The following is a 13,716-nucleotide window of genomic DNA, read 5'->3' as shown; positions in this document are numbered from 1 at the left end:
TTTCTCACTGGGCCCCTCAGCTCTGCAGCTGGTCCTGATTAGAAGAAAGGTTTGGAAACCGGCAGGGGTGGAGGGGAATTTGCCAAACTGCTTCAGTGACTGCCCAAGGGCTTGTTCCAAGCTCCTGCAGTGATCGGGAGCCGATAACTAAGGCCATCTATAATTTTTTTTTCCAGAAAATAAGCACCAGAAGGGGTATTCTTGCCAACTCCATACTTAACGTAAGCAGTTCAAACAGCCAGGTAAGTTACACTCTGAGTCCTTGTGAAGAAAACAAATACTTTGTGTAAAGCATTTAAATGTCAAATCATCAATATTCAATTATTCTTGATTAATTGCCCAAAAAAAATCCTAATCCCCTTTCACCCTAATGAAGACCATGTCCCATGGTTTGAAGGGGACACACACACACACACACACACACACACAGCCCTGGGTAGCCCAGCACACTGCTCTGAAGCCTGCCTTTCCCCAGCCGGGCCCAAGCTGAACATCAGATTCAGTCCAGGAGCCTGGAGCTTGACAGAGGAACACTGGTCTCCATGCTGGCCATTGCTGACCAGGGACCAGGGAGGAACAGCAGAGACAAAGGCAGTATGGAGGGGAAGGAGGCCAGCTCTGGAGAAGGGGGCAAGAGGAGAGCAGACGTGGCTTCTGAAAGAACGAGGGTTGGCAGCAGGGCTCTTGAAGATGCCTCCCACACACACACATTTTCTGATCTCAGATCCAACCCTAGGGTTCCCTATGCAGTCATCCCTGCATCTTCCCAATATGTTCCTTTTCCGTTTTATTTACGTAATGTGAAATTTGTTTTCTCTACTTGCAACCTAAGAAGGGAGGTTGGATAGGGTATATACTTCGCAAATGGATGGCCTGGCGGGCCGTAGCATTGTTCTATTACAGCAACGATTTACTTCAGAGGAACTCCACTTAAACCGATCAATAACCACTGCCCCTTCCCAGAAGGTAGGCCTCGTCAATCTGTAAGGCACTGCTGGGAGGAGGTCTGCCTGTGGGTAATGACCAGCGTTGCACAAACATTGAGCAAATGAAAGAACAAAACTACTAAATCCCAACTCAGTAAAGATCAAAGTCTGCAGACTGGTGAGATCAAAGGCAATGCTCTCCCACAAAAACCCAGCAAGAATAGCATTCCAGGTGGGACAGGGCAGCTCTGAAGGGGGCCCCTCGCTCTGAAGTTAGGTCTCTGATCCCTCCTGCTATTACAGCTCAAGGTTACCATCAACTCTAAAATTCCACTTTCTCTGATAGTTTTCCCAACTTCTAAACAGTGGAGTTCTCAGGTCCTCAGGGCCTTGGCCCCCCCAGGAAGGTCCCTTTCCAGACCCTCTCTGCGCCCTGTCGCTGGGGACCTGTTTTGTTTTCAGATGAGAGCTCTGAAAACAAACCTTTTAAGGGTCTTTTAGACAAACCCCTGCAGGTCGGTGGTTCCGGATTCAGATGTCTTGTCTTAATGGCACACCTGGCTCCCGCATCATCAGTTTCTAAAGGAAGGTGACAGACACCGAGGAGCTCCCAAGGAATAATCACCCTTCCAGGTGTGGCCTGTCAGCTCCTCCCCATTGAGGCATTTCTCAGATGACTTAGCCAGTCCTCACCCCAGGATGCAGGGAGAAGGATCTGAGATTCCCCAGGTGCCTCCTGTTTGCCAAGCTCCAGAAGGGAGGGCTCTCTCCAGCTGCTCTCCTTCCACCCTCAGGACAGCCTTCCAGGTAAGGTGAGTAATGACCTGGTTTGCTGATGAGGTTCCTGCAGCTCTCCAAGGTGAACTGGTCAGGAGCAGCTCAGTCAAGACTTGAACCCACACCTGCCGAACTGAAAACTCCCACTCTTTGCATAACATCAAGTTTTCAGGTGTGTCCAGGCATTTATGACGACACTGTGGGCAAAAGACCAGTAAGACACACCTCCAGTGGAGGATGGACAGACACCATTCTGATCACACACAGTGAGTGCTCTGACGAAGGGACAGCTGGTGCCGGGGGCACCAGATGAGGACTGAGCTCATCTGAAGGGTGAACAGGAACTATCTAACTGAAGGAAGGAGGACAGGTAGTTCCAGGCAAGTGGGAAATGAAGGCAGAAGGAGCAGAGATAAGAGAAATCTGCCCAGAGAGGTGGTTTGCACAAGCCCACCCTCACAGAGCCACAGTATAACCAACTGCACCTCACCTTGAAGTAACCAACCCACAGAGTTATGTCACCTTGGGCAGGAGACCGCCTCTGCTAGGCTGGTTAAGAGGAACAACCCTCTCCCCTGGTGGGGGCCCCTGGGGACAGAGGCAAGAATGCCCTGCAGGGTGAGGAAAGCTGGATTCTAACCCTAATCCTGGTGGCTTTGGACAAGTCAAAGGCCCTCCCCTCTCCAATCCTCAGACTTCTCATCTATAAACTGAGGACTTTGGATTAGAAGATAATGTACGTCAGGACGACCTTTTTACCTATACCAGGCATTTGGCAAAGGTGAAGCTGGTTAAATGGAAGTAAATTCTAGACCAATGGTTTCCCATATCAGTGCCTTTCAGCCTTGTGGAAATTTAATTAGCATCCTCCCCTTGTGAGCAGGAGGGCAATGGAAAACACTAGAACACTCCACAGCCAGTGCTGTTTCCTATCAACAGACCTGGGATCAGGTTCCAGGCCCATTTGCCCAAAGTCTGGTCTGGACCTGCCGCTCCAGCGTGCTTTCCACAGCTCTTCCTCAGGACCCCTCCTCGGGCCAGGTGGTCTCCGTTCAGCAGCATAAACAGGCCCTTTGGTCCAGCTGCCTCTACCCCTCTCAAATGCCCTCTCCCTCCCCTCTGCCTACCTGCATCACCCCAAGTCTCCAGGCAGGCACAGGCAGGGTCCTAGGCCCTCCGCTCACCCCACAGGTTCTCCCCTGCAGCCCTCCATTCCCAGTCATCCTCTAGCTGGCTGAGTTCACCTCATGGTTAATATTCTTATAAGCCACCCCTCCCCATGTTCCCAGCTACAGAGCCTTCTATGAGTCCCAGGCTCCTGCACACCACAGGGCCCTTGCAGATGCTGTTTCCTCGCTCTGGAAAACACACACACACACACACACACCCACACACACACACACCCACACCCCTCTTGTGCCTTCCTCTCCTACTCAAACCTCATCTCCTATTGGGTTCACTCAGAGACCAGTCAGTCTAGGCAGGCTCTTCTAGTCTCTCATTTCCCTTTCTTTCCACACATTTAACTGTTTGTAATTAAAAGGTTACTATTTAATTTGTTAAGGTTGATCTCCCTCATTAGTCTATAGGCTCTATAGGAGTTGAATGATCTATTTCCGCCTATTCCCAACACACAACACAATGCTTGGCTCAGAATAGGCCCTCATATCTATGAAAGAAGAGGGGAAAAGGAAAGTTTGGGGTTTTTTTTTAAAGGAAAGTTGTGGCCCAGGGTCAAGCTCAGTGGGCTGATAATTCCTTAATAACTAGCTTTCTGAAGAAAAAAATAAACCCTGTTGTGCCAATTCCCATGCCTGTCAATGCTCCCACCACAGCCGATTCCAAGCCACCAACACGATGTTACTGAGTGTGCAGCTGGATACAGATGTGCACACCGGCACAGGGTTTGGAGAAGCCAGGCTGGCTCCCACATACCACTGGTTTGTGGAGACCCCAGGACTGACATTCAGAGAGTCCAACATGCTTTTAACTGACATCAACTTTTGGTTCGATTCTACTTTGGACCAATGGCCAAAATGAATTGAGACTTGAAAAAAATGCTAAAGACAAAAAAAAAAAAAAAGATGCTTTGCAGCTAGTTCAGAACAAGAAGATGAAAGGGGGTGAGACCCACTGCACACAAGGAGCTGTCTCCTAAAGGGAGATGGAAAGAGCTGCTCGGCGACTGTTTAGCTTCCAATCTTCCCATCAGTGAGGGCCTTTGACCCATTCAAGGTTTAAGACATTGTTATGAGCAAGTGAAAGCCTGCGTGAAATGCAGTTATATCCTCTGGCCTAGTATTTATGTTCCTTCCTAGCAATTTAACCTAACAGCTCAGTAAAAGCAACACCGATCCCTGCAACACCAAATTAAAGAGGTACTGAGATCATAAAACTATTAGAAGAAAACATGAGTTTTTTTCCTAACATTCCAGGATTAGGGAAGCCTAAATCAAACACAAAATCCAGAAACTACTGAAAAGAAAAGATTAATTCATTTGACGCTATCCAAACCCAAAGTTTCTGCCTAACAAAAACACCATGAACCCAATCAAAAGTCAAACAACAAACCAGGGAAAAGCATTTATTTACAAGACATCCAAAAGGGTTAACTGACTTTGTGCATAAAGTATGTCTAAAAATCAGTAAGAAAATAACTCCCCCAACATGCATACACATGAAGCCAAAACATGGAGAGACAGTTCAAAGACAAGGAAACACAATGGCTCAACCAACTTCAGGAAGATGTTTAACCCCCTCACAGCAAGGCAAATGTGAATCCATAACCATGACCAAAGACAGCTTCTCGCATATCCAGCCAGGAGACATTTAGCCATGCGGTTAACTCCCTGGCCCAGGAAGGATGCGGGGAAGGAAGAGTGCCTCACACATCACTGATGCAAGTGTAACTGGGTAGTAAGATCTCTGTAGAGAGCACTTTGTCAACATCTAGCAAAATAAGAATGCAGCCCACTTTGACCCTCCACTGCTAAGAATTTCATTTGTGCCAGGATTTCATTCTATATTGTGTATTAGCCAAGACTGGAGACAACCCCCTTTTAGGTGACTAATTAGATAAATTATGACCCAATCATACAATGGAATACTGTGCAGACACAGAATAGAATTAGGAGCTCTCTATGCATCCATCCCCAATATAGGCAAAAAAAGGGGCATAGAACAGTGTATATAATATTATTGTTTGTGGGAGAAATATATATAAATGAAAACATAGTTTGAATATTTCTGGAAGGCTACATAAGAAACTGGTAACCATGGTTGCTTCTGAAGAGTGAAACTGGAGGCAGAGATGGCAAGAAATGTTACCCTACCATCTGCTTTCCATACCACATGCATGCATTTTTTATTAGTCAATTTCTAAAAATAGGTATGCATAAAGATGTTCACTGTTGTATTGTATATACTAGACGAAATAATTAAAACACCATTAGCATGACCTAACAGTGGGCTCTTTTTTAAATATTACTATTGCAATTAAATTGTAATTATTTATCCTAATTAAATTGCACTGAGTCACTTTTTTGTCTTGAGTACCAGAAAGAGAATACAAATTACTTCTCGGGATATTTAAACAACTCTCAGGTGTCCTTACAGAATAAAAGCTAGCCATCTTTGAGAATTCTTGGAGAACAGAAGAAACAGCAGATGACTGGAGATAGACAAGCATCCCAAACTTCCTTTACAGAAAAAGAATGGAGCTTAGAAAGTTTAGCTGACATTGACTTTTTGCAAAATTCTAGTAATTATTCAAAGTAAGTGGTGAGCATTAGAAACCAATAAGAATTCACTCAGAACGATGCGGAATAAACTATGCAAGCTATTAAGAAAAATATTTTAGAATCAGCAGGGTTGATTTTTTTTACCTTGCTGAGTAAAAGCTCGGAAGTACCTGGCCTCTGGGCTGCACAGGGACTGCTGGTGTGGGTCAGGGAGGCCAAGCAACCCCTCCCCTCCTCCCTCCGCCCCCAGTCCTCCCAGAACTGTCCTATAAGTGACTGCAGGAATTTATTAGGCTCTTCTTTTCAGAAAGGCACTGACAATATCTTCCCACATGACTGGGAGATAAATACAGAGCTATAAGTGACATCAGGAAGTTGAACACTGGGCCCTGGCCCACTCAAGTGTGCTCGCATCCACTGATTTAAACTCCAAGGAAATGCTCAGTGTTAACACTGGCCTCAGATTACTCAACATTCTTAATGAAAGGAAATATATGTCAAAGGTTTTGAAAACTTCATAGGACTACACAAAATAAAGTTGGTATTATTATTGTTGCTGCTGTTGTTATTATTTTGAAGGCACAACAAATTCTGGAACAGATAACAAATACCAAGGACCAAGGCAAAAACAGAAATAAAAAAGATCCTAATAGGAGAGATCTAATAACCCAAAAACTATTCCGATGAAACCTATCTTGTGCAACATGTCCCGCAGGCGTAGGCTGAGAAAGCCCTGACAGAGTGTAATCCCATAAAGGTTTGGCGACTGCGGTCTCAAAGAGAAGCATGTACTCGAAGCCGTATGCATCAACTGCAGGCTTCGTTCATGGAAGCAGTGTCCATTCTTCCTTTCCCTGATTAGAAGACGCAGGGCCTGCAGGCTGTGTGCTGGGTGCCATGCTGAAGAGACATGTCCAGTGGAGCAGTCAGTACAGCAAAGTGTGTCATGTACGGAAACAGCTGAAGCAGCTGGATACTTCCTAGCCAGGAAGTAAACTACGAACCTGGGCATCCTCAACCACCTGAATATGTATTATATGAAGGAAGAAGAATCCTTCAGAGGGACCAGTTGCACACATGGGCATGAGATGACCCCCGTTCTAATCACCAAAAAACAGGCCTCTCTGCAAGGAAGAGTAATATGCAGTGGACTGCCTGGCCACCGGCCTCCCTTCCCACCCTGGAAGAGAGACCCCCATAACGGATCTGATTCAGGAAGGGAGAGGGGAGAGGGGAGAGAGGCCTGAAGGCCTGAAGATCCCTTTTAACTCTAATAACCTGGGATTCTAACTGGCTTGGCAGTTTCATGTCTAAAGGTAAAGACATTCCGTGAGGCTTATTTGCAGCTATGATGGGAGTCAGAAAAGAGGACACAAAAGGCAACTTCTCAGTCCCTGATCTTTCCTCCACTGACAGAAGACAAACCTTCCACTTTTGCTTCTACTTACAAAGCACACAAGCGCCTGACCCCTAAAACTCAGCCCCCATCACAGGATACCTTCCACTTTGGTCTATCCGACAGTGCACAGCCACCGGAGGAGAACGCCTGCCTGGGTGCATGTGCCAAAATGTGCTCCAAAAGCTCTTTAGAGCGTTGGTTATGGAACAGAACGCCGTGGAAGGACAGCCCTTTGTTTAGATCTTGTTTGTGTGTGAGAATCGATATGAGCCTTCTAGTCTTTATCTTACAAGAAAATGTGTGTCTCACTGTTGTCCCGGAGTCTTCTCCTCCCAGTCCTGCTTGTCAGCTCTGTGTCACTGTGACTTACCCAGCACTCCCAAACACACTGCACAGATTAGTGCCATTTTTCACCCTTTTGAATGCTAATTTAGAAAACATTTCCAGCTCTCCAACATGCCTGCATAGCCTGTATTCAAGAACTATTTTAGTTCTCTCCTCCCACCATCCATGGGCAAAGTGTGAATAGCTGTTACTGGATCCCCACCACTAAGTTAATGACAGTCTATCCCACCTCCTAACTTTTGAGTCTGCCTTCCATCTGACCCAGGAGAGAACACCCTCCTCCCACATTTGCTTTGATCTATTTTATTCTTCCTCTCTTTAAAAGGGGGCTGAAAGTACATGAAAATGTTGCCAAATCCTTACTTTCACAGAAATACGGACTATTAAAATAGTCATTGTTAATTTTCCCATGCTGGTCAAAACAAAAACCAAATATTGCCCTCCATCAACGGGAAACAGAATCACAGAAACACCTTTGGGAAGGCCATCTCACTGGGGGGACCGGGGTGTCAGGGTGAACTAAATTGGAAAGATCTTCCCTATTTAACAGCTAATCCAGACAGTTCCCACAGGACAGATCATTTCTTACCAAGATTAAAACAAGGGTTATGATGATGTAAGAGTTTCATCTTACACATCTGTGAGCTACAAAGTTTACTAACACACATTTGTGGGGAAAATCCACGCACATTGGTTATCATTAACTGTTAAATTTCAGGCTCACATTTAAACAAATCATTTAAAACTCTGCCCAGAACTGCCCAGAAGAGGAAAAGGTCTACATTTACTTGGAAATGCAAATGAGTTATTTAAAACACAAAAGGGGCAAAAAAACACAAACTGCTGGACAAACTGGCATAAGCTATCTCTTCTATGTTAAGAAATCCAGAAAATTATAGATGTCCTGGGCACTGATTTGCTAACATTGCTCATTCTCCATTTTTATGCCGGCCACACACCTCTCCCCAAACATTGTTCCATTGCAATGTCATATCTCTGCTAGAGGAGCTCCAATGGACTGGACGCAAGTTGCAAGTTCAGCTAAAGCTGATCAGGGTCCCAATGCCTCAGATCAAGGCAGCTGCTGTGTAGGAGCATGGGGCTCCCTGGGTACCCAAACCTTCTTGGTGTCCTTCCTATACTCCATGATGCTTACTACAGTCCTGAGAAATCACTAGAAGGAGCAGTGGGGTGGCAAAGTCTAAGGCCAAGTATGCCCATCTTAGGAGGAGACTGAGCCTGGGAAGGGGGCAAGGAAATTCTCAAAAGCTCTTTGCTTCTCTGGCTACAACTTCAGTTCCTTAGCTGGCTTCAGCCTGTTTCCAAAGCAAGCAGGAGATGGCTCAGGTATCTGGGAACAGGGCACTATGCTCATGGACAGATAGCTCTTCATGGCAGACACAGCGATAGCTAGCCAGGCGGAAGAGCGGAGCCCTGGGCCTGGAACCGCCAGCAGACCTTGAATGAGGCAGGGCCTCCAAGGCAGGCTTGGTGACAGGTCCGAGGCCTTACCCTCCACCGGCCACTCCCGCCCTAATGAGGGGACAGCCAGCAGGATGGGAGAAGGAAGCTCTAGTCTTTTGGGGGGAGGGGGAGACTCTTTCCCTATGTGCACTGGGGCAGGACTTGGGGTGCAAACTAGAAGAGGCTATGATGCCCCCTTAGAGCTGGGAGGCAGTGTCACTGCGGAGGGCGGCAAAAAGCCCTCGCTTCTAGAAAAGGCATTTGTTTGGGGGACAGGAGGCTATTACGTCAATGCGGGATGCCTGCACACACAGGTTAGCATCACTTTAGGGACTCCATCCCTCGTCCCAGGCTGCCTTGGCTTAGACCTCGGTATACAGGGAGAGGGGCGGAGGTAGGGGTGGAGGTGACCTAGGAGTGAAAGGGACTTAGGAGAAGGACGTGGGGCCGGGGCAGTCGCGGCCCTTACCTTGCTGACCACGTTTTGGACGAGGCCTGTGCGGATGCCATAGTTCCACGCGTGACAGTCGCAGTTAGAGGCGTTGTCCCCCTTGTCCGGAGGGGACCCCAGGGGCGGCCTGTCGCCCCTGTCCGCTCCGCTGCTGTTGCTGAGGTTGCCCGCGGGCCCCCAGGCGGCAGTGGAGAAGGAGGTGGTCGGGGGGCTGTTCCAGGTGGCCCCGTCGTAGGCTCCCCACCGGCCCGTGGAGGTGACGCCCGCCAGCTCGGCGCCTTTGCCGGCCTCGCGGCACCAGAAGTTGGGCTGGTCCAAAAGGAAGGAGTCCGAGAACTGGCTGAAGCCGATGAACAGCGCCGGGATCCAGGTGAGCAGCACGAGGGTCTTCTGGTAGCCCCCGCCCAGACCCCCGAGGAAGGGCAGCACCGACCCGTCGTAGTCCAGCAACAGGAGGCTGGGGGCCGCCGCGGAGCCGCTCGAGGGAGGGCCGCCGCCGGGGTGCGGGGAGGGCAGCGACTGGATCTCCCCGCCGCTACTGGGGCCCGCGCCGCTCCCGAGGGGCACCGAGGCCGCCGCGTCCCCGGGCGGCAGGGAGCCGTTCTCCTCGCCCAGGGGTGGCTGCCTCCCGGGCCTGCCGCCCGCCGCCTCGCGCCGCCGGTCTATCGCCATGGCCCGGGCCCGCGGCGCCCGCAGAGGCGCATAGAGCGCAGCGGAGGCTCCCGCGGGCGCCCCGGGCAGAGCGCGCCGCGCCAGGCGCCCGCCGCCGCCTCCGAGCAGGGCCCGCGGCTCGAGAGCGAGTGCTGGCCGCCCCGGCGCGTCAGTCCGCCCCCATGGCACCGGCGCGGACCCCGCGCCCCGGGCGCTGCGGCCCCGATCGGGCGCCGGGCAGACGGCGGGCAAAGGCCAGCCCTGGCCCTCAGCCGCCGCCGCTCATCGGCTCTGCGGCCCGGCGCCGGCGGCCGAGCCCGCCGCTCTCCGCTGCACCGCGCCGGCCGCGGGAGGAGGAGGAGCGGGCGCCGCGCTCAGCCGGCCGGCTTGGCGCCCTGCGGACGGCGGTGCGGGCGGTGCGGGCAGCGTCCCCTGCTCCCCGGCGCCCGGGATGTATTTATCCGACCTCGGCGCCTTCCGGAAGCCGCGAGCTCGGGTCCCAACCTGCCGAGGCGGCCGCGCTCTCCAGCTCCGCGAGCCGACCTCCCTCCTCCTCCTCCCGCTCTCCTCCTCCTCCCCTGCCCCGGCCCGCCCCTTCTCCCCCCGCCGAGGTGGAGGTAACCGCGGCACCTGCTGCGCCCGGTTCCTGGGCGCGAGCGCCCCCTCCAGCCGGGATGCGCCGCGCCACGGGATCCGCGGGAGGCGGGCGGGGGAAACGGGACACTCCGGGCCCGCCTCTCCCGAGGGTCCCCTGCCCGTCCCCCTCCCGCGCCGGGTGGGGCGGGGGAGGAGAAGGCGCGGAGCAGCTGGCGCGGGTGGACTGGGGATCCCAGAGGAGTCGGTGCGCGCCCAGAGCTTATGAATGGGGTTGTGTTCGCCGCTCGGCTCTCGCCTCCGCGCGATGCCCCCACCCACCCGGCCTGCGCCTGGTCTCGGTGACCTCTGCTCGCCTCAGAGATGCCAGCCGCCCACCTGCCTGCATCCCACTCCCGGCCGCGAGCCCAAGGTTCGCCAGCATTCGGGAGCAACCCTCTCTCGATTTTCCAAAGTACAGATGTAGTTGATTTTTGTGTCCTTGGTGGAGGATCAAGGGGGCGCATTTGCCAGTTTCAGATCCTCAGGAACCAGCAGCGTCAGGTCACCCACCGCCGACCGCAGCCCCCACTCCCAAATCGCCATTCCTTCCCTACTCCCAAATGAACGCTATACAAGTACGATGCTAGAAGGCTGTGTTGCCATCATAATGACATACACAGAAACGTGAATGGTGATGGTATTCCCCACACCCTCCTCAAGAATTCACATTTCAAACGCCGAACGCTGAGTGCACAGGCGCACACGGCTGTATCCGCGCACATGAAGACAAGCCTCTCCCTCCTCTCCGCGCTCCCGTGCCAACCTGGCCCAGCCCGAGGCGTTATATAAATAACACCAGCCCTGCGGCACACGGCTACATTAGCAGTATTTCCTTCTGCACCCATGCGCAGCTGAGAATGGGGCGGCACCTTTCACCCCAGCGTCCCCACTTGTTGGACGCATTTCATATTCTGAAGTTTATGGAAGTCTTGATAGAAGAATCCATTTCCAGTCTTATGGGGGCGTGGGGGGGGGCTTTGAAAGAAATGCTTTTGCTTTACAAAGGATACACTCTAAGCTACATCTACTGAACGTATTCTTTTGCATTTCCATTCTTGGTTTACATATTTAACCTGGAGTTCTTTTTTGTTATGGGCAACATGTGCTACTAAGTAAAACACTGGCACATCCAAGACCATTCTTTCTGAATGCTGCCAGTGGGCGGGGCCTTGGGGCAGGAGGTGGTGGGCCTTCCTGCTGGGAAGGGGAAGACTGAACACACCAAATCTCTACGAAATGGGTTCTCCAAACCTGCTTGTATTTACAGAGCTTCTGGGGGTGATAGTGCACACTGTGCTGGCAGTAATGTTTTATTTTCAACTTCGCATTATTGACTGACTTTCTCTCCCCTCTCCTCACCCCATTAGAAGGTACTGTAAATGCGATGTGTTTACATCCATGCCTGGAACAGAGACAGTGATCAGTAGATGTCGGCCATTTATTATTACTACCACTACTACAATTACCATTATATACCATCTGCACTTCCATTCCAGATATAACTTTAAAGATGTTATTTATTTGCTCTTCAGTGGCCTACTGTTACATCAGAGGTCTACCTGTGTTTGGCTCTGCCGCCTTGCCCATTTGTTGGATTATAACATTGGTAACAAGCATGACCTTGATGGCCATTCCAATCATAATAATATACAATATGAGGCTCTGCAGGGCTGGCTTTCAAATACACACTGTCATTCAGTCCTCCCAGGACCTCCAAGAAGTAGGTCTTCAAGATGAGGCTGTGAGAGTTAGGTGACTATCAAATCAAAGAGGTGGCCCACAGAAGAGCCAAATAGCTGGCTTTGAATCCAGATCTTCTGACTTGACATTCCAGGTTTTCTCCATGTCAACGTGAAGGGCCATATTACAATACCATTGGGAAGAGTTTGAGAGGTATCTGTTAATGTGCATTTTTAGGTGGGAGAAGCCCTGGCTCTGGCAGGGAGTTTCGTTGCCAGGCTGTTATTAGTCCTTGTCCCCAAAAGGTGGTAGAAATCCTCAAATGATACATTCCCAGAATTTGGGGACATTCAGGAAAATGGTCCTCTCTAAAGCGCAAGCTAAAGGAATCAACACAAAATGTTTGTAGTCAGCCATCTGCAGCGCCCACCCAGGCATTGTAACTAAGTTGCTAGTTAGATGAGAGGTTTCCCTAAATCCCTGTGGGATCAACATGACCCCCAAATCTAGCCAACAAGATTAAAAGGTAACCAATTTAAAATAAACTAGTCTTCAATTCGTTAAGACATACCTCAAGCGACTTCATTGAGGGACCTAGAGCAAAAGGAGTCTTCAGGAAGAATTCGACACTGTGATAGCCTTGAGGATTTAGGTTCACTGGCTCCTTTGGGGAAACCGGTCAGCATCTGCTATCGCATTACCCTAGGCCAGTGGTCGGCAAACTCATTAGTCAACAGAGCCAAATATCAATAGCACAACGATTGAAATTTCTTTTGAGAGCCCAATTTTTTAGGCTGGGTCCCGGGTCTGGGTGAGGCCACGCGCCCCCTGGGTCCGGGTGAGGCCACGTGCCCCTGAGTCCGGGTGAAGCCGTGCCCCTGGGTCCGGCCGAGACCAAACCAGAGGGAGTCGGACCTCCGTTACCACCATTTGTCCACCATCCAGAGCTGAGGGGTCAGTGCCGACATGTACACATAAGGAACTGGTGGACATTGAAATTGGGTCTCAAAGAACTGTTGGTCCAGAAAGAAACTCACTACAGACTGATTCATTTGCCTGTCAGCATAACTATTATTGCTCGTCTCACATTCAGTTCTTATAAGTATATCTCTAGTGACACATGATCTCGCTCATCTAGGGGAAATGATGAACAACATAGACTGATGAACAAGAACAGAACCAGAAACAAGGAGGCATCGATCGGACTATCGATGGGGGGTAGGGGGAGGGGGGAGAGATCAACCAAAGGACTTGTGTGCATGCATATGGGCCTAACCAATGGTTAAGTTCAACAGGGGGTTGGGGCATCCGTGGGGAGGGGTGTGGGATGGGAATGGGGGGATGAGGACAAATATGTGACACCTTAATCAATAAAGAAATTAAAAAAAACACAATTTTTTAAACTTAAACTTCTTCTAATGCCACTTCTTCAAAATAGACTCGCCCAGGCCGTGGTATTTTGTGGAAGAGCCACACTCAAGGGAACAAAGAGCCGCATGTGGCTCACGAGCCGCAGTTTGCGGACCACGGCCCTAGGCTACTTTTCTGAGTGGTAGCTACCACTAAGTGCTAGCTTTCTTGTTTACTTATTTATTGACTACCGCCCACCTCTAGATAGGTACCTTGTACTCAGTTGTATTTCTGATG

General features: G+C 50.4%; 1 protein-coding gene across 20 annotated transcripts in view; it reads right to left on the bottom strand.

Moving 5' to 3' along the window:
* SLC22A23 (solute carrier family 22 member 23) overlaps nt 1-10,333 on the bottom strand; it is a 190,713-nt gene extending 180,380 nt beyond the window's left edge. For 10 of the 20 annotated variants that reach the window (XM_054721535.1, XM_054721538.1, XM_054721545.1 and 7 more), the window contains exon 1: nt 9,121-10,331. In XM_054721535.1, coding sequence (XP_054577510.1) covers nt 9,121-9,774 — 654 coding nt within the window. In that variant the 5' untranslated portion in view covers nt 9,775-10,331. Of the gene's footprint in view, nt 1-1,600; nt 1,901-9,120 lie in introns of those variants that run through there. The other 10 variants (XM_054721536.1, XM_054721534.1, XM_054721533.1 and 7 more) reach the window with 7 other exon arrangements.
* Nucleotides 10,334-13,716: the final 3,383 nt, after the last annotated feature.

The sequence above is a fragment of the Eptesicus fuscus genome, chromosome 9 (assembly GCF_027574615.1).
Source record: "Eptesicus fuscus isolate TK198812 chromosome 9, DD_ASM_mEF_20220401, whole genome shotgun sequence".
Lineage (NCBI taxonomy): Eukaryota > Metazoa > Chordata > Mammalia > Chiroptera > Vespertilionidae > Eptesicus > Eptesicus fuscus.
The sequence above is the reverse complement of the archived record's forward strand: the minus strand, read 5'-3'. Positions and strand labels throughout refer to the sequence as shown.